The 27742-nt window shown below is 36.2% G+C and overlaps 1 protein-coding gene across 2 annotated transcripts; it reads left to right on the top strand.

Annotated features, from left to right (window-relative positions):
* The first annotated feature begins 1647 nt into the window (after positions 1-1647).
* Positions 1648-27742, top strand: LOC138691774 (zinc finger protein 723-like). Of its 2 annotated transcripts, XM_069814149.1 has the most exons (7): positions 1648-1744; positions 4701-4838; positions 6551-6670; positions 11963-12100; positions 13594-13731; positions 18502-18584; positions 23847-27742. In XM_069814149.1, exons 1-7 carry the CDS (start codon positions 1652-1654, stop codon positions 24712-24714), a joined length of 1578 nt encoding a protein of 525 aa, XP_069670250.1. In that variant the 5' UTR covers positions 1648-1651; the 3' UTR covers positions 24715-27742. The 2 variants fall into 2 exon arrangements, with proteins under 2 accessions (XP_069670250.1, XP_069670251.1); XM_069814150.1 differs by lacking the exons at positions 1648-1744; positions 4701-4838; positions 6551-6670 and adding an exon at positions 10398-11026.

The raw sequence follows: 27742 nt of genomic DNA on the forward strand, positions 1-27742 counted from the left end.
AATAAGAATATAATTATATCTCAAAAATAAAAACGTATGGTTTGAAACCTACAAAATAGGTTAGAATAATATTAGGATGTCGAACCAACATTTATGTATGATAAGATAGGCTATTCCTTCAACTTCACAGGAATCACCTGGGGAGGAATATGATTATCTTTTATATTGCCTACATAAAAACATGTTACAGTAGAGCATCGATTATCCGGCATTCCGTGTTACATGGTTAGTTTTTTCTTTTATGAATTACTGTAATGTAGTACGTATATACAGTATTGAACAATAACAAAGTTTTTTAAGTATATTACATTAGGTACTATACTGAATTATGAATAAAAAACAGTTTATTATATAGAGTACATGTGAGTATAGCGTCTTTATACATTACTGGATTCGACCTCTGTCCCTCAAATTTTACAGGATCAAAAACCACATAGCGCTCTCAACCTCCGTATTATCCGTATTTATTCCTATCCCGATTGTCCTTGGCTCACATAGTCCAAGATACATTTGTGACATTAAAAAAGTTTAACAACCAGTTCTCTCATGTTTACATGTGTTAAACATATACGATATACGTCCATGGTAATTGCAAATGTTACCTAGAATTAATATAAAAACAGGTTCGTCCGAACTTGTGCGAACCGGCCGAATATCACCACTGCCAAGATGCATAACCGTATTACGATTTTTTCAGCTTAGTAGCTGTTGTAGTTCATTTCCGAGAAATGAAAATATTTCCATCGTTTTTACGACGGTTAAATACGCCGCAAATGTAAGTTTGAAAAAATTTGTCCAAAAGTGTCAAACACCATAACTCTCCCACATTGGAAGCTCTCATAATGCGGAACAATTTGCCCAGAACTCGCATCGTTCCTGATGGGTGGCTATCCTGTTGAAATGTGGACAGAAATTAGAATGGAATGTAGGCTTACATTCATTCAGTTATCATCCATGAACATAATTTTGTTGTTCCAAGTGATCCACAAATTCACACGAGAAATATTGAAAATCTATGGATGCATGCAAAATGCAAGTTAAAACGTAAATTTGGAACATCACGACAATTGTTTCCGTCTTACAGGAATTATGTGCGCGGACAAAATGCAGGCATGATTGAAACATTTCTTATTACATTGCATGCAAACTACCCTTTGTAGAAACCAAGTAAATTTGTAAGTACAAGAATTACTATCAATAAAATGGCATTATACTAGCATTATTAATTAAACTTATTTTATTCTCCTTTGTGGACATAATGTATGCCTATACCGTTGCTTATACACTGTTTGCTTGATAGTGTCACTGCCCTTTACATCTCAGTGATCACGCGAACTCGTCTCTGCATCTTACTTCATTTGGGACGCTGAAATACGACATTTCATGGAAGTATATATTGTAAGTAAACATGAGCTTTAATCTTGAATATATTATCATTCTAGATTGATTACGGTCTTTGTATTACTTCAATATAAATTGTTTCTGATTGCAGCGCACATAATTTCCCCGTAAGTATCAATATTCATATGGATCATAACATAATGCTCCATATTCGCCGTAAAAATCACAGTTTGTAACAACGAGTAAAGACGTTTTCCCAACAGCTTACGAGCTGCAAACGGATGTCTTTTGCTTAATTCTTTCAGTTACCATGGATGTGATAAAGGCGGAACTCGAGGTCGACCCACTGTCTCTAGAAACAAGTGACGACACAGATGAGGATGAGAAGAAACCTATATTTGAGGTATATTATAAGCGATTACTATCTGTTTTGTATATGTGACATTTATATAAATCTGTGGCCGGGAGGAAAAAGATCTTAAGTCATTTTTCGTAAAAATGAGATTTTTATATATTCTGACAGCGAAAAGAATTCTCTACAGTCTGGTAAAACGGCTAAAGGCAAATAAGACTCCTGACTGGATTTATAGAGCGTTACCAAATGTCCTAAGTACTTTTTGAATCCAGCACACACAGAATAAAGGACTTAAGAATATTTAATACTTTATTTCTTACAAACCATCACATGTTTTCTTTCCTTGCTTCCCTATTAAAAAGGTCTAACTTGTATTTTAGCCATTTATCACATACTGATGCCCTTTCCTTTTAAAACTTCAAGCACCAGGGTAAACAGTCCTATAATTGCTTTAGAACCATTTTAGATTCCTAATAATTTATATGTCTCATTTACTTTGACATGAAAAAGGTCTTATGTTTAATAATCCGTTCTAGTCAGTTTGGCTTCTAGTCTTAAAAGGGCTTAAGTTTGGAAATAATAAAGAAATTTGTTAAATGAGCAAAATTACCTATTTTAGAAGAAATATAAACAAATAATATCCAGGAAAAACCTCTTAATTTAAAAAAAAACTCTATAATTGACACGAATTTAAATTTTTCTACTACTCTCCTGAAAAATATAAAATTTTTACTAAAGACCTTTTTCCTTCCGGTCACAGCAATATAAATTTACCTTACGACATAAAGTGTTCAGCTCTCAAATTATATTCACTGGACTTAATGAAACAAAAAACAATCTTGCACGTCCTCGTCTTATTTGTCACCGTAACACATTATGTACATAAATTATCTACCATGGAAAACCATTTTCAAGTTGATCAGAGTTCTTAATTTAATATATAGTGTACAGGAAGCTTTATTGGAACTTCCTTTCATAAACGATTCTCACTTTTTAATATTTTACAATATGTCTAATGCTACACTTGTTATAAATTAAGCCATATTGATATCCATACCATGCATATGGTGCAGCAAATATGCCTTCAACTACAACTTGCGACCTCTTTAGTTACCTAACATGTGTGTAATTTTTTTTCTTTGTAATTTTTCTAAATTAAAACGTATTTTGTAAACTATGTACAGGATCGACACTTAATACGCTGGCTTGCAATGTAACTTATGAGATTAAATTGTGATTACCAAGGTTGATCTATGATGTGGTTCATCATTTCTGATGCGTATATAAAATATAATTACATGTTTTACCACACATTTATTTGCAGTAGGATAGTATAGGAGGTCGAGCAGCTTAACAGTTTATTAATTATTAGCGATTATTATTAATTTTCAAGCCAACTGAATTGTCTGTTATGTTTATTATTTTTTTTCTGTGTTAATACTAAACGATGTTTAAGACGATATCATCAAAACATGTCGTTGTTGTTGTTTTTTAAGATATTTCATACAAGTTTCTCTCATGCTCTGATTGTTTTATTTTATCCTAATTGTTTTCTATGCAAAATCATGTTCGCCTTCTATTCGGGCCCTTATAAAATTAACAGTAGTGCTCCTGACTTTATGAAGCCAAGCATTGACTCTTCTAAAAGAAACCTCATTATTAACAAGCATTTTAATGGATATACAGAACAAACAATTTAATGCTCATATCTGCATACAGGCCTACTGTCTAAAGCAGGTTTTATCATGTTTATAAGAAATCCACTCAAAATAATCATAAGAAGCTTTTATAAAATATACTAGTTTTTTTTTTCTTCTGGAAGCTTAGCTTAAAATTTCAAAATGAGAAACTGAGCTTTAAAAGAAAAAGCTCAACACACAGAATATCAATTTTTTTCTGTTGTACCACTGGGTCATTAAAAAAACAGAGATAAAACTATTTTCATATTTATTGTACGTCCTTTGTAATGTGTTGTTTTAGAAGATGACTCCAATCACGCGCGTATATAATGAAAAGGCAGGTAATTCATAATTTCGAGGGAAAAATTGGGTGAAACGAGCGTTGAGCGGATTCCGCCGATTTTGGAATAGACACCGACGTACTTGAACTGCCAACATAGAAAACAAAAAAATCACACTCAATCGCTTTCACCTTCATCTTGACGGGATAATAAAAGCCTAAACTAACCTAACCTAACCTAAGTGCGTCGGTGACTATTCCAAAATCGGCAGAATCCGCTCAACGCTCGTTTAACCAAAAATTGTTCCGGGGCCAGGCATCGGACCCGGGACCTTTGGTTTAACCTATACCAACGCTCTACCAAATGAGCTACCCGGGAACTCAACCATACACTGATCCAATTTTCCCCTCTATATTCACAGACCTCTAAGTGGACTGACATCAGTCAAGCAACCAACGTTGGGTGCACACTAACTCTGTGTGACTTAAATTGTGGTTTTGTGTTAACGAACAGTGACGTGTATTATGCAAATCAAGCTTTCAGGTATAACTCCCTGTAAAGTTGATTTGAATAATTTCGAGGCCAGGCATCGAACCCGGGACCATTGGTTTAACATACCAACGCTCTACCAACTGGTACGTTCACGCTTTGGCTGATTCCTTGGTTGGGTTTTTCCGAGATTTTTCCGAACCATAATGTGAATGTTACGTAATCTGTTTCGAATCCTCGGCCTCATGTCCCCAAATACCATCTCTCTACCACAAATCCCATCGACGCTAAATAATCTAGTAGTTGTTGCACCGTCATTAACTAATCAAGTAAAATCTCATAATTTATTAAAACTGCACTTGAAAAATGTTTTTGCACAGATAATGTACATTTTCATATGAATCCTGAACCTGTTTGTCATAGTGCAAAGCACGTGCTGTGGGTTGTGATCAGGCTGAGGCATGTCAACTAATAGAGAGGAGCTGATAACAATAGAAGTCGTCTTCTAACACTGTGTAATAAATTGTTGATTTAAGATATCTGTTTGTACTGCAGGAACGGAATCTTGTGGATCAGCTTGTGACTGGTATAAAGGAGGAATATGAGGACCAGAGCCATGATCTAACATCTGAGATAAAATTTGAGGAAGGTCCAGTGCCTATTTCGTTCCCTGTGGTGAAACTTGAACCAGAGGTGAGTGGAGCACAAGGAATGCACTGTGTGTTCTTCCATTGTTTGTCTTGCATTTTGATTGTAACGGACACTACCTCTTAACAACAGTACTTGTAGTGCCTTTTCCTCTATGATCGAGTCAAGGAACTTACCACTATTTTTATTGCAAGTAATGTCATGTTGTAGAGACTAGTGTTGGAATTTTGTCACAAATTATGTTTTAAATACGAAAGGAAATTCCTTGTTACGCTCACTCTTAATTGTTACCAAGCAGCACCTTTCCACAGCGGGTTTGAAAAAATTTTCTTAAGGACACGACTTTTTGTGTCTTCTCTGTGTCTTTGTCTGAAATTCGTAATACTTCTTACAGTTTCCGGATAATTGAGTTTGCTTTAGATTTATGTATAAACATTATCTCCTGGCTTCGTCTCTTTATCACCTTCTGTTTTTAAATATTTACGTATTTGCAATTTATCCTTTGTAAAACATTATCTTACCTGTAAAGAAAATATATTTGATAATTTTACGATAAAATATGTAGCTGATTTTGAGTGAAAACAGAAAGAGCGTCATAAATCATTTGAGTAAAGTAGCAATATTCGCACAGTGTAACACCCGTTACAAGTCATGTAACACCCGTTACAGAAGTTTTTCTTGAAAAAAATTAAATCTTTTAAGCAGAAAGAAAAACTGAGAACATATTTGATTTTGTCAATGTTTAATAGATATCCATACAAAAGGATGTTCATTTGTGTTCATTAAACTCGCAGAATTTTACAACTACCAATAACCATGCAAAGGTTCATGTCTGAATTCTGTAACACCGGTTACACCATGTTTTTTACTTGTTATTCAATTTTGTTAAAATAAACTTTGGATTATATTATATCAAAACGTTCAGAAAATGTAGGGGAAATAGTTTTACTAAATAAATTTTGATTCTATTAAGACTGCATTGAAAGTGTTCAGTTTTTAGCTTTGTGGATGTAACACCCATTACAATGGAACGACCCCTATTTAAACTGTGAAATGTCCGTTATCGGTTTTAATAACTGTAAATGGCTAAAATACAATAATTTGAATAATAATATTGGACAAGGAGACGTTTACATTACGATAAATTGTAAGAAAAATAGGTTAGAGTAATCCTTCTTCTGAAAATCCAGGAAGGTGAGTATATAGAATGGCCTAATTTATATTTTATGAAAATAATATATAAACCTTATGTATTTCATATATCAATAGTGGAAGGAAAGTGTTAATTTTTTCAAAAGAAACGATATCGAAATTACAATACATTTTATCGTATGCTAGGGAAAGAGTCTGTGATTAGATGATAGTAGCGATCCTGGTGGTGAGCAACTATCTATGGATGCATATTTCAACTGTCTATGTTTGCATATTTACTAAGTATTAAGCTTAGTGACTGTATATACTAGACTGTGGTAGTATATTATATGCATTAATGGCCGAAATATTCAAGAGCTTATGCACAGTTAACTCTGGGTATTCATCATCACAGAAGTTAATAACTTGAATAACAAACGTTTTTGCATGAAAATATGCATTTGCATATAAATTCTGACCTTAATTCATAATAATGGAAATCACATGCTGTGGGTTGTGATCAGGCTGTGGCATACAGACACATAGAGAGCAACTTGTAAAGTTAGAAGTTGTCTTGTAACACCCTGTAATAAATTTCTCATTTAAGATGTCTCTTCGTACTGCAGGCACGGGATGTTTTGGATCACGATGTGACTGATACAAAGGAGGAATATGAGGACCAGAGCCAAGATCTCACTTCTGAGATAAAATTTGAGGAAGATCCTGTGCTGAAACGTGAACCAGAGGTGAGTGCAACACAAAGCATGCACTGTGTGTTCTTCTCCCAGTGTTTATCTTGTGTGTTCATTGTAACGGACTCTGCCTCTTAACAACAGTTCTTGCAGCGCCTTTTAGTTTGTGATACTAGCAGAACAATCTTAACTAGTTTTTTTTGTTTATATCTTGTTGCATTGTTATCTCGTTTTTGTTTTAAATTTGAAAAGAAATTGGTTGTTATAGTTACTTGTAATGACTGCCATAGCTGCACATTCCCACAGTGTATTATCACAGTTTAGTATATACAGTAATGAAACGAAATATGTAATAATTATGATTCCATAGATAGTTGCTAACCACTAGGATCGCTACTATCGCCTCATTACAGACAATGCAAAATAGTACCTGTACAGTCTATTGTTCCTAGCAACATCACTACTCAAGCTTCGTGACTGTATTTACTAGAATGTGGGATTATTTGGTAATGTGTTGACCTTGACTTCATTTCTTTTTGTTTGTCTATGTTTTTGTGTAAAATTCTGGATGCGTTTTACGGTTTTCAAACGATTATTTATTATGCGGTACATATATGCATAAATATTATCACCCTCTCTTCATTTGTCTTTTCACCCATTGTCTTTAAGTATTTACATGTCTGGGATATTTCTTTTCTAGTACACTATGCTGCCAGTATATATAGAAAAAATATTTTGCAACTGTAGTGTAAATTGTGGGGCTTATTTGGCTCTAAATTTTGCAAAGATGTTCTGATGCATACAGACACGTACATATATCAATGTATTATTTATTTTACGTACGTTATTCTGTCAATGAAGTGCGTTCAATTTTGTTATAGATAGAGAAACATAAAGTTAAAATCTTCAATAGGCAAATCTTGAAATTATTATAAATAGAAATAGAGGTTTTTAATTTTCCCCACTCATACGTGTCGAAAGGATATTTCGAAATGCTTGTTGTCGAAGTGTGTGGTAGTTCCGTGGTGGATGGCCGAGACCAACAGAGTGGCAACGGACCCGGAGAAGCTACAAGCCGTCAGAGGATGGCCGAGACTGAAAGATAAGCAGGGGTTGCGCCGCTTTCTCGGCCTCTGCACTCATTACAGAACGTTCGTAGCTGGGTATGCCAACATAGCTAAGTATCTAACCCAGCTGACCGAGGGGAAACGACAATGCCAGTGGACGGACGAGACGGAATCATCCTTCCAATCGCTGAAAGAGGCTCTCTGCACACTCCTGTACTGGGATATCCCATCTCTGGAAGGAAGTTCACGCTCGACACGGACGCTAGCAACGTAGGCGTCGGCGGAGTACTCTCTCAGGAACAGGACGGGCAAGAGAGGGTGATTGCCTACTTCAGCCGAACATTATCCAAGGCTGAGAGAAACTACTGTGTGACACGTAGAGAACTTCTTGTCATTGTGGAAGCCCTGAAGCATATCCACAAATATTTGTATGGCCAGGAATTCCATCTGAGGACAGACTATTCTGCACTCACCTGGATATTGGGCTTCAAGAATCTGGAGGGGCAGACCTCCCGTTGGGTTCAACGTCTGCAGGAGTACAACTTCACATCTTAAATCCGACAAGGGAAGAAACATTCCAATGCTGATGCCCTATCACGACGCCCGTGCCCGGATGGCTGCAAACACTGCCTGAAAGTTGAAGAACGAGACGGCGCCCACGCAATCAGAGCAATTGCCGCCCAGCCGAGCCCAGGATGGGATAACGCCGTCATAAGGAGGGAGCATCTGGAGGACCCAAACATAGGACAGCTTCTTCGTGATGTGGAGTCCGGCCAGAGACCAGTATGGGCCGATATTGCCAACCGTAGCACCACTTACAAGAGCTACTGGGCCCAGTGGGAATCCTTCACTGTCAAGGACGGTATCCTGAAGAGGATTTTGGAGACGGCCGATGGAAGGACCCGCATAGAACAACTTGTCATGCCCAGGAGCAAGGTGAAGGCAGTGCTGGAGGAGACTCATGCTGGAGTGACTGGAGGCCACCTGGGAGCCAACAAGACATTGGACAAGTTAAGGCAGAGGTTCTACTGGTTGCATCAGAGAATCGACACGGAACAATGGTGCCGAAGATGCGACACCTCTGCAGCCAATCGCGGACCTAGGACACGCAGCAGGGGAGCCATGCAGCAGTACAACGTGGGAGCTCCTTTTGAGAGGATCGCCATCGACGTTGCTGGACCGTTCCCGGTCACGGATCGCGGGAACCGCTACCTTCTAGTCGCCATAGATTACTTCACAAAATGGCCAGCAGTGTACGCGATTCCCAACCAAGAGGCTTCGACGGTGGCCGACGCGCTGCTTGACAACTTCATCTGCCGATTCGGGATGCCCCGGGAATTGCATAGCGATCAGAGGCGCAACTTCGAATCCAACCTGGTGGGAGAATTGCTCGAGCGTCTGAGGGTGCATAAAACCAAGACCACTCCCCTCCACCCACAGTCCGACGGCATGGTGGAATGCTACATCAAAACCGTGGAAGAGCACCTGCGGAAGGTGGTGTCCAACCATCAACGAGACTGGGATGCCAGAGTCCCACTGTTCCTCTTGGCCTACAGAGCTTCGGTCCACGATACAATATGGATGACACCGGCCAACATGGTCTTCGGGAGAGAGCTGCGCCTGCCCTGTGATCTGCTGTTTGGCACGCCACCCAGCGCCGACTAGCCAGCGACTATGTGGCGGAATTGACCGAGAAGTTGAATGGAGTCCACCAACTGGCTAGAGAGCACCTCAAGATGGCCAGAGACAGGATGAAAGTGCGCTATGACAGATTAGCCAACTCTGCAGGATTCCAGGAGGGCGACCTGGTGTGGCTGTATCGACCTACCAGGACCAAAGGAAAATCACCGAAGCTGCAGCTTGCCTGAGATGGATCATACCGCGTGGTGACTCGGATCAACGACGTGGTGTACCGCATCCAGCGACAACCCCGAGGGTGGTGGTGCATATGGACCGAATAGCAGCCTACCAAGGGACTGCCCGAGACGAGCAGTCCTAAGGAGGGAGCAATGTGACGGCCACGTGAGATTCGATCTCACGACCGACGGAGAAGAGGCATCTGCTTCCTGGGACATGTACTATGGCGGAGAGAAGAGAGGGGAAAGGGCGACGCGGCGAGGGGAGGTTGCGCGCGCATCTTCTGCTTGCCTAGAGAGGCCGAGAAGTCCGTCGAAGTGGAAAAATCGCGAACTCGAACTTTCTCGGTTACGTCGCTGTGGTTATAAATTACGGACGCGAATGAACGACAGATTCATTCATGATTAGTTCAGTCAGTAAGCCAGTGAACAGAGCAAGCCAGCCAGTCTTGTGTACCGGAGCATTAGAAGGCCTGAGTTCGAGTGCAGTGGACCGCAGTTGGAGGGACCTGAGTTCGAGATACTGTGAACTTGAGTGACTGAGCTAGAAGAACTGAGAACTGACAGTTCTGTGTTGTAAATAGTGCTTTGTGAATATTAGTTAAGATTAACAGTTCATTGTTGTTCGTAATAGTCCAAGTAAATTGACATTGTCGTTTGTGGAGTGCAATAACGAACGCTGTGTTGCTGTGCGGAGAGCAAATCCCATTGTTGAGATAATAAAATTACATTGTTTCTAGTAATAAAATTTACAATATAATAATAACGTCATATGTTTAATACCTTTGGAAGTATTTGATGTTACTTGTGCGTAAATATAATTTTTAAGGGTTTGTTCGTCAACGAATTCGTAGGGTAATGGCTATGATAGTTGTTCACTAAACGTAAGGTTCTAGGATCGAATCATTGCGTATTTAAAGGTACCGGTAAGTTAGATATTCCTATTTAACATAAAGTAGTCAGTGGAATAAAGTAATTAGAAGGAAAATAGAGAAATAGTAATATGTAGGGAAGAAAACGCAGTGAAATGGTATAGGATGGGAGATGGGAAAAATGTGGTATCCCAATTAAATTCATATGTAGAAGTATTGCCATCGCACTGATTCTTGGATGTTATCGATTAGTTACTATTAATTAGTATTAATAAGTAATATTAGAAGAATATTAATAATGCTAAAAATAATTACAATGAGGATTAATCTTTGAATTGCAATCGTTCTTAACCTCAATCTATCTGAACACGGCCGCCTTGAAAATAGTTCGTAAAGGATTCTGTGAGCCCTGACTTTCCTTTTATCGTTATGATGAAGGACGTACCGGTACTGCATGCAAAAATATAACGACAGAGTTGCTACACATAGGGCTACACAGAGATGTCTTATTACGCCGAAAAATATGTGGACCAGGGACATGCTCTCGCGTCAGAGGTGAAAGTTGATGAAGATCCGATGCCAATTTCATTCAGTATGGTGAAAAATGAACCAGAGGTGAGTGGAGCGCAAGAGATGCACTGATGTTCTTCCAGAGTTTATATTTTATTTTGATTACCACAGGCACTATATCCGATCAACATTTTAGTTGCAGTGCTTTTTACTGTATGTTAGAGATAGAAGAAATTAGATAACTATGTATTTATAATTTATGTCATGTTGTAGCGAAGTCTAATGTTGAACTTACCTGGTTTTATAGGTCACAATTTAAAACGAAATTGCAGATTACGCCTTATTCTTGATGGTTGCCAAGCTACACATTCCCGCAGTGTAGGTCTTTGATATTATGCTTAAGTACATGAATTCATTTGTTTTTCTTTTTGTCTGTGTAAAACTCTCAGTCATTTTGCGGTTTCAATTCATAAGTCAAATATAGAAGAGGAGAATAGGGGTGTTAGAACCAGGGAGGTAGCGATGTTTGAGATTATTTTCTTTTGTACAGTAGTTCAATGAAAGAAAAGTTAGCAGTGTTGGTTTTTTTTACAGTTTCCCATCTTATAGAAGGAATTTGTAGCCATCGAATGCAGTCAACCAAAACATATGTGCTGACAAGAGAACAGTCCAGATTCTTGTATTTTTTAAATAAACAATGCATATATGTTTGCTAATATAACACTATGAAAAATATATGCTACAATATAATGCACAGTAGTATATTATATGCATTAATGACCGAAATATTCAAAAGCTTATGCACAGTTAACTTTGCGTATTCATAATCACAGAAGTTAATAACATGAATAACAAATATTTTTGCATGAAAATATGCATTTGCATATAAATCTGCCGTTATCGACCATAATGTAAATCACATGCTGTTGGGTGTGATCAGGCTGCGGCCTACGGACACATACAGAAGAACTTGTAAAGTTAAAAGTTGTCTTCTAACACCCTGTAATAAATTGCTCATTTAAGACGTGTCTTTTACTGCAGGACTGCAGTCTTGTGTATCAGCCTGTGACAGGTATAAAGGAGGACTATGAGGACCACAGCCAAGATGTCACATCTGAGGTGAAATTTGAGAAGGATCCGGAGACAATATCGTTTCCTGTGGTGAAACGTGAACCAGAGGTGAGTGCAACACAAAGAATACACTATGTCTTCTTCCTCCTGTGTTTATCTTGTGTGTTCATCATAACGGACACTGCCTTTTTACAATAGTACTTCAGCGCCTTAAAGTCTGTGATAGTGGCAGAACGAAATTGCTCGTTATACTTGCTCGTAATCGTTGCCATAGTTACACATTCCCACAGTATATTGTCACAGTCTAGTATATACAGTCACGAAGTTCAATATGTAATAAATATGCATCCATAGATAGTTCCTAACCACTAGGATCGCTACTATCGCCTCATTACATACAATGCAAAATATCACCTGCACAGTCTAGTGTTCCTAGCAACCTCACAACTCAAGCTTCGTGAGTGTATATACAAGACTGTGGTATTATTTTGATAATGTGTTGTACTTGACTTGATTTATTTTTGTTTGTCTAGGTTTTTGTGTAAAATTCTGGATGCAATTTACGGTTTTCAAATGATTATTTATTATGCGGTACATATATGCATAACTATTATCACCCTGTCTTCATTTGTCTTTTCACCCATTGTCTTTAAGTATTTACAAGTCTGGGATATCTCTTTTCTAGTACATTATGCTGCCAGTATATGTATAGAAAAAATATTTTGTAACCGTAGTGTAAATTGTGGGGATTATTTGGTTGAATTCCAGAAGGTACTCTAAATTTTTCAAAATGTTCTGATGCATACAGACACGTACATATATCAGTGTATTCGTTGTTTTACGTACGTTTTTCTGGCAATGAAGTGCATTCAATTTTACCTTAGATAGAGAAACTTAAAGTTAAGGACTGCAGTTGGAAAATCTTGAAACTATTAGAAATAGAATTAGAGGTTTTTAATTTTGCCCACTCTTACATGTCGAAATGATATTGTGAAATGCTTGTTGTCGAAGTGTGTGGTAGCTCAGTGGTATAATGTTTGAGTACTTGCAGGTACGAAACAAAATGCAGCTAGTGTGATAACTCAGAATAAGCGAACCTTATAAAAGGAGGTTATGGGTGTTAGAGTCAGGAAGGTAGGGATGTTTGGGAATGTGTCTTTTTGTGCACCAGTACAATGGACCAAAAACAGGCAGTGATGTTTTATCATAGTTTCCCTTCATAGATAAGTATGTTCTATCCATCCAGTACAGTTAACAAATTTCTTATTGTTCTATTTTATTTTTCTGCAAAAGAATTCTAATTTTGGTTTTAATCCAACACAATCTTTAAAATATGCTACAATATATGCGCAATAGTATATCATATGGAGGAATGGCCGAAATATCCACGATTTGCTTTTTGTATTATTAGAGACCTTCATAACAAGTCTAAAAAATCTTTCAGCATAAAAAATTTGCATTTGTACATGAATTCTCGCCCCATTGCTCATACTGTTAACCTGTTTCATGCAGATATATAGAGAGAAAGCGTGTAATGTTAGTAATCGTCTTCTAATGCCTTGTAATAAATTTCTCATTTGAGACTTCTTTTTATACTACAGGAACGGAATTCCTTGGATCAGGATGTGACTGGTATAAAAGAGGAATATATGAACCAGAGCCCTGATCTCATATCCGAGATAAAATTTGAGGAAGATCCGGTGCCAATTCTTTTCCCTGTGGTGAAACGTGAATCAGAGGTGAGTGGAGCATAAGGAATGCGCTGTGTTCTTCCAATGTTTATTGTGTATTTTCATTGTCACAGACACTGCCTCTTTACAACAGTTTTTGCAGTGCCTTTCACTTTATGATAGAGACAAAACACACTTCTCATTATTTATTGTTACCAGATATGTAATGTTGCTGAGAACTAATGCTGGACTTCATATTTTCTAGATTTGTTTATAAGTATTTACGTATTTTCTCTCCATAGAGAGAAGATGTTTTTTAACTTTTGAATAAATTATATTGCTGATTTTCAGTTTATTGCAGAATAGGTTCTAAATTTTGCAAAATGTTGTGATACATACGTGGAGATACAGCATGTAGGAAACTATTATCTATTTTATTTACTCTTATTCTGTCAGTGAAGTGCATTTAATTTTAATACAGGTAGAGAAACGTAAATTAGAAACTTCATTTTGCCAATTATAAAATTACTAGAAATAAATCATATATTTGAATTTCCATTACTTCTTTTGACTAGACTCCAATTTAGTTACAATTCTCGGGAGAGTTATGATGTTCACAAAATATGTTCAAGGAATTTTCTAACCAATTTTCGCTCACAAAGAAATCTTTGTGTACTGGAGGTTTAGTATAATTGTATACTTCATGAGTTTGCCTGACAGAAATTATGTAGCTAAACTGAAAGAATATTTAATGAACACAGAAGTACTATCGAAAGCAAACTGAACCGGATCATTATGTATCTGGTAATGAAAAAATTTGAGGCCATACAATGACTTCGTATTAGACATTGTCAGCAAAATGAGGATTGTACCAATTTCGTTCAAAGATGTAGACTTACAATTAGCATGTCTGGCCATAAAAATAGCAAATCGGTGTCCAGATACTGGTTGGGACAAAAATACCAGTTTGAAATTTTTTCAGTTGTAATCTATTAACCCATTGAGAGTGAATGCTGGTTTAACTTTTGGTGCTGAACCGTAGAATATTTTTCTGACTTCACTGGGACACTGTTGTATGATAAACTACTTACAAAGTTCACCAAATTCGTGACTAGAAATTGAATTATTCGTTGATAGATAATTTCTGTTATTATAAGTAATGAAATAGTTACTCTATAGCAGCCATTTTCCATCAGTGTGCCATGGCATACTCAAACGACCTACTAGTATGCGGCAGAATATGAAAAATGGCACAAGTAAAAGTGTAGGTGTGCGAGCAGCAGAGAAGAGAATGACTGATGCCCATCTAGAGTAACCAGATTAGGGAAGTGACAACCTCAAAAAATATCGTATTTTACTTGCTTTTCTGAAATAAAATGTTTCCTGCATTAGATATCTTATCAAAACATGTAATACTATTGTATCTTTTCGTATTCCCTAAATATAAAATTAAGAAAACATGCATAATACCCTATGTTTGACACTGGTATTGCATTGGAATAATTTCTGTCATTAAATTTTGGATTTCTATGATAAACGTCAAATAATAATACAAAAGTTGGTCCGCACCTGTGGAGTAAAGGTTAGCGCGTCTGGCCTTGAAACCAGGTGGCTCGGGTTCGAATCCTGGTCGGGGAAAGTTACTTGGTTGAGGTTTTTTTCTGGGGTTTTCCCTCAACCCAATTTTAGCAAATGATGTGTAACTTTCGTTGCTGGACCCTGGACTGATTTCACCAGCATTATCATCTTCACCTCATTCAGATGCTAAATAACCTAAGATGTGAATACAGCGTCGTAAAATAACGTACTTAAATAAAAAATAACAAAAGTTGTGTTAGTTTAGTTTCTGATTAACATATATTTTGTTTTTGTTCTCAACGTCTTTTGTACCATGTGCCTTTTCACCATTCAGCAAATTATCATTCCTCGTATGTTACTAAAAATAAGTCATATAAAGTTTAAAATATTTTATCTTATATATAAAAGTCAATGTTTCTATGTATGTATGTATGTATGTATGTATGTATGTATTTATGTACTCAATACAAATCTACACGCTTTCACCGATATTTGCCAAAGTTTGCACATTTAACCTTCATAACCCGGAGAAGATCATAGGCTACATTAAAATTGGATAGATGGACGTTAAATAATTGAAAACAATAAAAATTAGAAAGAAATAAGGCATATTGTATGATATTGAAATGGCCTCCTATTCTACAGTCAACTGTCTTTTATTGACGTCATCCAATCATGTCTTCTTCCGTTGTGAAAGCGGCCATATTGCTATTGAAATATGAAATAAAATAACATTAAATTAATATTACAAAAATTGAGGGACAATTTCTTGATTGAATGTGCCATGGGCAATAATATACAATACAAAATGACATAAAATACATATTTGTTTAGTTTTTATAAATTCAAAATCAAATATATTAGACAGCAAATGTGAAACATTCATAATAATTAAATTCAAGCACTTAAATACGTAGCTCTCTGTAGCGTTGTGGTAAGATGAATGACTTAGATGTATGGGAACCCAAGTTCGAACCTGAGCTTAAGTCCTCTTTTTTTTTATTATTTTGTTAATTTATTTACATTATTTTAGATACGTTATTTTATTTTAACCCGCCATAAAGAGAGTTTCACTACAAAAATAATATATCCGTAGTATTTTATTTATGCTATCTCAGACAAAGTTACCGTACAATAATTATACTGAAGTCTTTATATATAAAAGTGAATGTGAGTATGTATTTTCTCTATACAAATCTACACGTTTTGACCTATATGTGCCAAGTTTGCACATTTAACCTTTATAACCAGGAGAAAAACATAGGCTACATTAAAATTGTACGAATGGACGTTAAATTAATTAAAGAATAGAAATAAATACGATCAAACATTCATGTGTAATATAAAAATGCTGTCTTCTATAGTCAATTGTTTTTTATTATTGTCATTTGTATTCAACTTCGACTTTCACGAGGCCATGGATATTATAACATTGTTGGTACACATCATGAAGGCTAAAACCAGATAATTCGTACAATAAATATCTTTACGCAGTCCAGGACCGTATTATGAATTTCTCGATGCGGTTGTAGATAGTGAGCGGGCTGTTTTTTATCAACTGAATTCTAGAATTCTTTCAAACTACAAGGATTGCTACCACATACTTTACTTAATATTGAATAACCAGAAGTAGTATTACGAAATATTAACCCACCAAAATTATGCACCAACATGAATTGGTGTGAAGAACTCATGCGAAATGTAATAGAAGTCGCAATATTAACTGGAAAACAAAAGGAGAAGATGTTTTTATCTCACGTATTGCTATGATACCCATTCTATTTAATGCAATTGCTCATTTCAGTGCTACTAGCATTTGTAATGACCATAGTAAAATGAAGCTCAAGGACAGAACCTCAAAGTTGCAGACTTTGACTTAAAAACTGCGTGTTTTTCACACCCTCGACTCGACTATATTTTGTACAAAGGAGTGGGGGGGGGGGAAATTTACACATATCAAAAAGCAATTCAATGATACTTCTGTCATGTTGCTAATGTAGTACGTGCATGTACGTAAGGTGACTGAAAATAGCATTGTATTAATTCTAAAATATATGTCTCTCAAAATATTGAAATATTGTTGTTCACGTCCGAAAATATGTTGCTGCGAAATTCTATGTTTATAATCACGTTGCAAATGTAGTATGTTATGCGTTGTGGAAATAACAATCTCTTAATTTCTAAAATACCGTTAAGCCTATAAGTCTCTCAGAATATTAGTCTTTATGTCAAAAAATGACTTATTGCAAGTTTATATTGTATCTGTATTCTGTGTATGAAATAAGAATTAATATATGTTCCGATTTTGTAAGATATAGTTTTCCAAGTCATATTTAGAAAAAACTGCGTATGATATAAGTGGATGTACAGTGGTCGAGGGGTAAAAAAATCTTCCAATATAAATTAAATGATATATGTACATATTGATGCGATGCTGAAACTGATCAGAAAGAGGAAAAGAAGCCATATTTTCGTAGGGTTTTACTTTGTTCGTAGTTTGATTTTTCTATTATTTTATTTGTATTTCTGGCAGTGTGGAAGAGACGGCCTAATGGCCTTAACTACCCAGAATAGATAAATAAAAACAAATAAATATATAAATTAAAAAAAGAAACCATGAACGTCAGGCACATGATGACATGTTTTCTTTTCGGTGCCTGATTTACAACTGTTTTAAATTGAGTTTTCGTTTCGGTGCCTGATTTACATCTGTTTTAAATTGAGTTAAAGCTGGCAGGCATTTCAGTAAGGAGTTCATCAATTCATGTAAATGACGTTAAGTAAAGATTAATCTTAGCTTAGCAAAGACATTTCGTTTTGTTTGTCTATAGTTAGGTTTCCGAGATTTCCGAAAATGTAATATGCGGTTTAATTAAAAAACAGAAGCAGGAAGGAACACCCGTGCAACACCGGGTGCTTTTAGCTAGTTTTATATATTAATGCATATACATTTATCTGATTTAATTGTATTTTATAGTACTTTTTTTTCCTTCCAAAACTGTCAAAATTGCCCTGCTGTTTCGGAACAACAGATTTAGATTACATGAATGTGCTGCTGGATTTTAAATAACACCTTTGTGTATCACATATTGGAAAAGGTTCAAAATCGCAGATCTATAAGGAAAAGAGTTACGCCACGAAAAATCTGCCCCAAGAATTGCGTTCTATTATCTAATTCTACTAGGCCTAATACGAATTTCTGTGTGCTTTTGTTAATGTAAATTGTGCTATCTTTTTCTTTTGATTCTTCTGTATTTTTAGGAAGAGCAGAGTGACTTGGACACAGTGAATGAGGAGCCAAAGATGGAACTAACGGCAGAGGACAACGAAAATTTATCCGACAGGTCAGTGTGGTGTGCGAGTCTTCACTTAGATAGTTCATTATGTTTGAAGTTTCCGTTTACTTGACTGTCTAGAAGCACCTTCAGAATAACTGTCTCTCTGAATCATCCAGCAATAATCAGTCATCACATTCACACTCCACTTCCCTTGGTATCTCACTTCCATAAGTACTGTTCAAGCTCTTCTTTAAGTTGTTCACTAAAGGGCCTAGATTTTCAGGAAAATATATAGATGGACATACAAGAAGTGATCCCTCACACTCATATTGCAGCCGAAGGTCTTGAAACTCTTTATCTTAATTAATACAATTTATTTAAAATTGGGATCTTCGTAATTCCCACGGAAATAATGAACTACCTTTTTGAGTCCAGTCAGGTGTTTTTCTGCGAAGCTCTCATCACTTTTACAAAGTCATTGGGTAATATTAATCTGGATATTTTATTTATATCTGCTTCTTCTTGTTCTTCTCCTTATCCCATATTAACCCTAGTGGCCTGTTACGTTCTCACTCCGTCGTTTCAGCAGATGGCCCTACTGTCTCACTCACACAAACATTTTGTTGTTGTTATTAAATAATGCAGAGTTTTTAGCTATAAAGTCATTAACTCTCTTGCTCTCCAATATTTCTCACACATAGTGAGTTTAGAGTAGAGCTGTCACGAAATCAGCACGGCAATTTATGATTTTCAAGTTATGGAATAGTCGCATGCTTCTCTGTAAAAGACTGCTTATAACTCTACGACTACCCAGCGTTCAGGCACCGATGTAGAAAATGTTGCAGTAAGTAAGGAATCGCACTCATATAAATAAGACAGTTCATGTTATTAATATCTGAGATGCGTCGTGCAAAAAAGTAATCAGTACTAAAAATGTGTAATGAAGTTAGAAAAATTCTACGAAAGACAAACATATAAATAAGGCATAAAGATTATTTAAACATTGATGTATTTTAGATATTATATAATTATGATTTTATGACTATTTCTTTATAAATTAACAGTAATTCTCATTAATTGATATAGACGAAATTAGTACTCGAGTTATTTTCTGTCACGAAACATTGGGAGAAAGAACCACACTCTGGTATGTACATACATGCTCATTCTGATTAGTTAATAAAGGTAGTTATTTCCTAAGTTTTATTTCATTTTTTTATTTGTTGCAATTCCAGTGCCTACTTGTAATGTGGAAAAACATTTTCTCATATTACAAGCTTTTATTTTCCTCTCTTGAATGACCTGCAGCACACACTTGATGATTAACGTTTATTTTTAGATCTAACTAGTCTTTATAGAACAGGAGGGGTAACATTAGTAGCAAAAGAACTAGCTAGATCCAGAGTAGACTTCGTGGGAGTACAAGAGGTTAGGTTAGATGGGAATGGCATATCACACATACGAGATTACTTGTTGTATAATGGGGTAAGAAACAGGGGCGTATTTTGCGGGCTACCGGCGGTAGCCCAAGGAAATTACAAAAGAAAAAGTTTATAATATAACATAATGTAATAATTTTGTATTATTAGTTTTACCATAGTAATTAAAATTAAAGTAATTGTTAGATATATTTTGTGTAATAATAGGGTCAGCGGTAGCCCAAACCCTTTAACCAGTATACGCCTCTGGTAAGAAACAATAATCATCAATTAGGAACAGCATTCTTTGTTCATAAGAGAATAAAATCACCAGTGAAAAGTTCGAATTTATCAGTGACAGGTTATTATATTTAGTACTTAAGCGTAGATGGCGCGATATCATAGTTATAAATGCTCACGCCCCTACAGAAGAGAAAGACGACGATATAAAGGTAGCTTCTATGAGGAATTGGAACATACTTTTGATCAGTTATCTAGATATCACATGAAAATAGTGTTGGGTGATTTCAACGCTAAAGTGGACGGGAGGATATTTTTAAACCAAGTATTGGAAAAGAGAGCCTACACCTAACTAGTAATGACAATGGAGTTAGGTTAATCAACTTTGCGACATCAAAAAATTTAATTGTCAAAAGTACAACATTCCCCCATTAGGATATACATAAATATACTTGGACTTCTCCAGATGGATTGATACACAACCAAATAGATCACATCTTTATAGATAAACGGAGACATACTAGTATAGTAGACATTGGAACTTTCAGGGGGGCAGACTGTAATTCTGACAATTATTTGGTAATTGGAGAATTAAGAGAAAGACTATCAGTGGCCAAGCGAGTAGAGCAACAAGTTAATATTAATAAATTCAATATTCTGAACTTAAAAGACGAGGAAACTAAACAACATTATCAGATTGAAATTTCGAATACGTTTGCCACTTTAGGAAGTTCCGACGAAGTTGAGAAAGAGTTAGATGTTAATAGTGTGTGTGAGGAAATATCAGAGATAGTATGAAAATTGCAGCTGAGCAGAGCATAGGTTTTTATGAAACTAAGAAAAAGAAACCGGGGTTAATGTTTGTTGCATTTTAGTAGAAAGGAGGAAACAGACAAAATTGTAATTCTTAAGAATTCAGTTGAAGAGAATAGAGATAAATATTTCAATGAAAGACGGGAAGCATGTCGTACACTTAGCAATAAAAAGAGAGGTTACTTGAAGAAAAAACTGAAAGAGGTAGAAAGAAATGGTAGGAATAAAAACATTCAAGATTTATATAAGGGTATAAAGGAATTTAAGAATGGATATCAGGCAAGGGTAAACGTGATCAAGGATGAGAATGGTGATTTGCTTGCAGACTCTGTCATTCAATCCCGGACAACTACTAAATGTACATAGGCCAAATAAAAATGATCGGGATGAAATTCAAATACAAACTGCTGAGCCATTTATATCCGAACCCACACTTTCAGAAGTTGCAATTGCGATAGAAAATGTTAAAAATTTCAAGTCTGCAGGTGTGGATCAAATTTCAGCAAAATTAAAACAAGAGAGTGAAAGAGCATTATCTATCGAAATTTATAAACTTGTACTTGCTATTTGGGAAAAGGAAATTGTACCAGAACAATGAAAGGAGTTCATAATTGTACCTATTTTAAGGAGGACAAGACTGGCTGTGGTAAATTTCGAGGAATATCACTTTTGCTGATCTCGTACAAAAGTTTTATCCAATAGTCTTTTGGGAAGATTAACTCCGGATATACATGAAATTATTGGGGATCACCTTTGCGGTTTTAGGCATAATAGATCGATTATTGATCAAATTTTTATATTCGACAGATATTGAACAAAATATGGGAGTATAAGGGTACAGTACATCAGTTATTCATATATTTCAAAAAGGCATATGACTCAGTTAAGAGAAACGTTTTGTATAATATTCTTATTGAATTTAGTATTCCCAAGAAACTAGTTCGATTAATTAAAATGTGTCTCAATGAAACTCAGTTTCTATCTGATACTTTTCCAATTCACTGCGGGCTAAAGCAAGGAGATGCACTATCACCTTTACTTATTAACTTCACTCTAGAATATGCCACGAGGCATAACAGATAGGGTTTTGTAATTGAACAGGTTAAATCAGCTTCATGTCTATGTGGATGACATGAATATGTTAGAAGAAAACGCACAAACGATTAGAAGAAACATGGAAATTTTAATAAAATAAATAAAGAGATATGTTTGGAAGTAAATCCCAAAAAGACAAAGTATATGATTATGCCTCGTGACCAGAATATTGTACGAAATGAAAACATAAAAATTGGAGATTTATCATTCGAAAAGGTGGAAAAATTCAAATATCTTGGAGTAACAGTAACAAATATAAATGACACTGTTTAGTTGCTTCGTACAAACGTCTTTTCCTATTTTTAACTAGAAAATTACATTATTATTAGACTCTTATCACAACAATTATTACAAAACACACCACTTCCACCGACTTAATTATTAGCAGTTCAATTTTCGTACTAATTTACAGTCTTGGAGAGTTCACAACACATTTAGAAAAATGTCGTCGTCCGCTTGAGTACACTTGGCCGCACGCTTGTGAACGGTACTCATCGCTCTATGTAACTCCACACAGCTATCTTTGTATTCCGTAGCGCTCGCGCTGGCTGCTGACTGCACGCTGACGAAGAACACCCTTTTACAGCAATGCGTTCCAATAACGAAACGTAACTCTGTAAATAATGAGAATAGGACTAATGTTGATATGACATTTTTTTTTTTTTTTTTTTGCTCAGAATGTCTTCAGAATTAAGTATGTGGAGGACAGTAAATCCTCGTAAATCACTCTGTATATCACAAGAATAAGGGATAGAAAAAGTTATAGCACATTTGCAATACCGAATTTCAAAATAATCGCAGAATATAGCACGCTCGTGTCGAGAAAAAGATGAAGCAAAGGCAGGTGATTCTGGACAGAAATGTTTATTAAAACTAAAAACCAACTAAGAATTGACTAACGTTGTGTAATCCTTATAGAATTTATTGTACAGGTCAAGTCCAAATTATTGAGGATTTTCATAGGTCTCCTTGCAACATTAGTCCTAAATTATTTTATGCTCGACCATGCCGAAATGTAGTAATTATACACCTGGTAGTAGCCCTTTAATTCATATCATTAAAGTACACCTATTCATTAAAGTACAGGTGCACACCCAATGACAAATCACCTTTGTGGCATTATAAAACTGCAAGTATCGATTGTTCTCGGATATGCAATCGAATGACAATTAGCGAAAAGTCACGGAGGCTGGAAGTCCAATACTGTCGCAGAAGGTAATTTACTGTTACTATAATAATTAGCGTTAATTGTAAATAATATTCAAATAAATTCAGTTTGTCATCTCGTTTTCCAATTCTAAATCAATTTCCAGGTTATTTCAAGCCTAATGGTCATCTTATTCTCTACGTTATATCAAGGTCAATGACATTCGGCCTCGGAAAAAGTCAATACCTTCGCGTGTGCGCACATCTCACAAATTACGTCAGTTCGCTACTCACATAACCATAACATGACCTACTTTTCAATAATTTCATGTTAGAAATATGGTCGAGCATAAAAAGTCGAATGAAACTTGCCTATAATGGTAATTAAGACGCTCGTATGAAAATTATGAAACTCGCTTGCGCTCGTTTAATAAACAAACATACTTTCGTCTTAATTACTACCTTTATAGCCTCGTTGCATAATGTACTATACAAGGATGCATCTCTCATGACAATATACCTGCTGGTGAAATGCGTTTGTTTTGATATGAATATGCTATAATTCTATGTATATATGTTGCAACTATTATATAGACTGATAGCATATTTCCTTCAGGATTGCAGCTACAATTGAGAGGACTGTTTCAACAGTATTGGACGGTACTGCACTTGAAGAGAATGACACTGCGTGTGAGATTTCCAAGAATTCAGGTTCCTCAGGCAAACCTTTGCGGACTCGTGAAGGTGAGGAGCAGATGGAATTTAAATTGCCTAAATCATGTTTCTCGAAATTGGCAAAACTGAAGAAGAAAACTTTCAAATGCGATGTTTGTGGTAAGTGTTTCTTTGTATTCAGTACTTTAAAAATCCATCTAATCCGGCATACAGGCGAGAAACCTTTCAAGTGTGGTTTTTGTGGTAAGTGTTTCTCGTATTCGAGTAGTCTAAGAAATCATAAACGCGTACACACAAGCGAAAAACCTTTCAAATGTAATGTTTGTGGTAAGTGTTTCGTAGTGTCGACTAGCCTAAAAATCCATGAACGCCGGCACACTGGCGAGAAACCTTTCAAGTGTGTTGTTTGTGGTAAGTGCTTCTCGATTTCGAGTAATCTAAGAAACCATGAACGACGGCACACAGGCGAGAAACGATTCAAATGTAAGGATTGTGGGAAGTGCTTCACGGTGTCGAGTAACCTAAAAAGACATGAACGCATTCACACAGGCGACAGGCCTTTCAAATGTGGTTTTTGTGGTAAATGCTTCTCGATTTCGAGTAGCCTAAAAAACCATGAACGGCAGCACACAAGCGAGAAACCTTACGCGTGTGATGTTTGTGGTAAGAGCTTCTCGGTATCTGGTAGCCTAAAGAACCATGAACGCCGTCACACAGGCGAGAGACCTTTTAAGTGTTGTTTTTGTGGTAAGTGTTTCTCGTATTCGAGTAGCTTAAGGAATCATAAACGCCTACACAGAGGCGACTAGCATTTCAAACGTGATGTTTGTGGTGTTATCTGGATTTGAGGTGGTTAAGGAAACACGAACCCCGGCATACAGACGAGAAACATTTCAAATATGCTGACTGTGGTGTTTCTCGGATTTAGGAACCTAAGGATTCATGAACGCCGGCTTACAGGCGAGATACCTTTAATAATGATAAAAAGAAAAGCGCACAATGTGCAACATTTATCGTGTAGGGACAAGACAGTCCGATTCTGTCACCGTTGCAAAATTTTGTCAATGACACAACTCTGCGTTTGCACGTCATTACGTGATATCGGTCACACAATTCGCTGCAAAGTTCACACTCACAGCCGGCGTCTGTTTGGTGGAATTTCTTGTTCTGGCAAATCATGTACTGCTAGCCGGGTCATTATATGACGCAGATCGTATCATCCCTGCATCCATTCTGTTGTAGACATGGCGTCAGTAAAATCACAGCCTAAAGCTTAATACTTACTAAATCTGCAAACATAGACAGTTGAAATGTGCATCCATAGATAGTTACTCACCACCAGGATCGCTACTACCGCCTCATCACAGACTCTTTCCCTAGCAGACCATAAAATGTATTGTACTTTCGATATCGTGTTCTTTTGAAAATATTAACACCTTCCTTCCACTATTGTAATATGAAATACATAAGGTTTATATATTATTTTCATAAAATATATATTATATTCTATAAACTCACCTTTCTGGATCTTTCAGAAGAAGGATAATTCTAACCTATTTTTCTTACAACTTATAGTACTAAAAACGTCTCCTTGGCCCATATTATTATTCAGATTATTGTATTTTAGCCATTTACAGTTATTACAAACGATAACGAACATTTCACAGTTTACATAGCTTTTCACAAAATTGCGAAATACGGCACAGTCAATGCTTTTTCGATCTAGACCAGGCCGTAATGTTTGTTCGTGTTTTCTATTTAAGTCTATTTATTTATTTTTTGGGTTATTTTACGACGCTGTATCAACATCTATTTAGCGTCTCAATGATATGAAGGTGATAATGCCGGTGAAATGAGTCCGGGGTCCAGCACCGAAAGTTACCCAGCATTTGCTCCTATTGGGTTGAGGGAAAACTCCGGAGAAAACCTCAACCAGGTAACTTGCCCCGACCGGGATTCGAACCCGGGCCACCTCTATTTCAGTGTATGGAGCTCAGTGAAATATTATATTATAACTTTATTGCTTATCATTGCTAAGCTTTATTTAGTATAATGTGTCCGTAAGTTCCGTTTACTTCTTGTTGCATAATATGTTGCAGAAATAATTACAATACTGTGTTATTTTAATGTGAAGAGAATGTTACATGTTAACATAATCTGTTCGCGTCAACATTTCAAGTTTAGAATGGAAGCTATTTTGAGGTTTAATAAAAAAGAATTTATATTGTGATTTCAATTTAGCACATGTATCTTCCTTAATTTTAGACGAAACTTTTACTGTACCACTCCTATGGAATTAGTGTACGTACAATATTGCATTACTTCGTCTCTTAAGTAGTAGATAAATACAATAATTCAGTACTCAATTGTAGTATTGACATATTGACATATTGATTTATTGATATAGTTCACAAGTACAAAACTTAATAATATAACAAAAGATCTATAAACAAATGTAGTTCTACATACTAAATATACAATTTCCTAGACTCATTATTTTATTGCAAATCTCAATAATTTATTGGTTCAAACTTGCACTTACGTCTGGTTTTAGTGCCAATTGTAGTATTAAAATACAGAAAAATTGAATGTCCGGGGTATCATACATGACATTATGCATAATTATAATGTATGATTGCGAATTTAGGAATATAAGTTAAATATAGTAAACATAACCTATAATTTTCGTATGAATGGCAAGGCATTGGATATCACTAAATTTAGACAGAAATGGACGACTGGCACAGTAAACATAATCAGTAATTTCAACATATCTAAATATCCGTGCGGTGCAATTGAAAATTATTGAATCATGCATAAATGAATGTATAAGAATTTCGCAAAATTTAATCGAAATTACATATACGAACAACGTAATTTTCACACATTAAACAATATTACACCTTAAGTCGCAAGTGAATTATGTCTGAAGTGTCTCATAATCACTGTTTTAAATTTTATTAATGGAATTACAATACATGTTAGAGAAACATATGTTACTGTATATGCATTCCAACTAATTTATATGGTTGAAACGCCGCCCTTCGTGATCGGGTTAAGTGAGTTACATGGTCTGCCTTACGACCTGTATTAGATCACGATGGCTGTGGCACAGTCTATTGTTCCTAGTACTCACAGCGCTCCAAGCGGCTAGCAACTATCGCGAGATTTGCAAAAAATCATCCCAAGCTTCGTGACTATATAATAGACTGTGGTAGAATAGAAGCCGCTCCATATGTGCCTCTTCTTGTCTCTCAGCTCCACTACATGTTGTAGTGGGCTGTGGATGGCAGCACCAGTTGATGTCTGAGATCTTCTATATAGATGGTCTGTTTGGCAAGCTCGTATACCAACCGCGATAAAGTATATTTTGAGAGACGTGGCTTTCTTTAGGAACATCGATTTTATTCTCTCTAGCTCCATAAGGTCTCATTTTTTTAAATGCTCCCATATTATCCCTATGCCGTAAGTGGCGATGGGGGTGATTTTCAGCCTGAGGAGGTCTATTAATGTTTGCATAGCCATCGTGTTCAGGAGCTTGATGTCGTTCATTGCGATGATAGCTGCTGACGACTTTTCTTTGACATGTTCCATATATATGTTTCCTTTAGTTTGGAGGGTCACCCCTAGGTATTTGAAGCTGTTTACTACTTTTAAGGTGGTGGTGTTGTATGTTATGCCAGTGTTACTTGGTAATCTTCCGCCCTTTCGAAACACCATCATGACCGTTTCCTTGTCATTTAACTGTAGGTCATTTTCATTAGCCCATTCCGTCAGACGGTCGAAAGCAATTTGAAGTTCTTCTTGTGATCTGGATGTCAGCACCGCGTACATATA

This window comes from Periplaneta americana, chromosome 16 (assembly GCF_040183065.1).
Source record: "Periplaneta americana isolate PAMFEO1 chromosome 16, P.americana_PAMFEO1_priV1, whole genome shotgun sequence".
Taxonomy (NCBI): Eukaryota; Metazoa; Arthropoda; class Insecta; order Blattodea; family Blattidae; genus Periplaneta; species Periplaneta americana.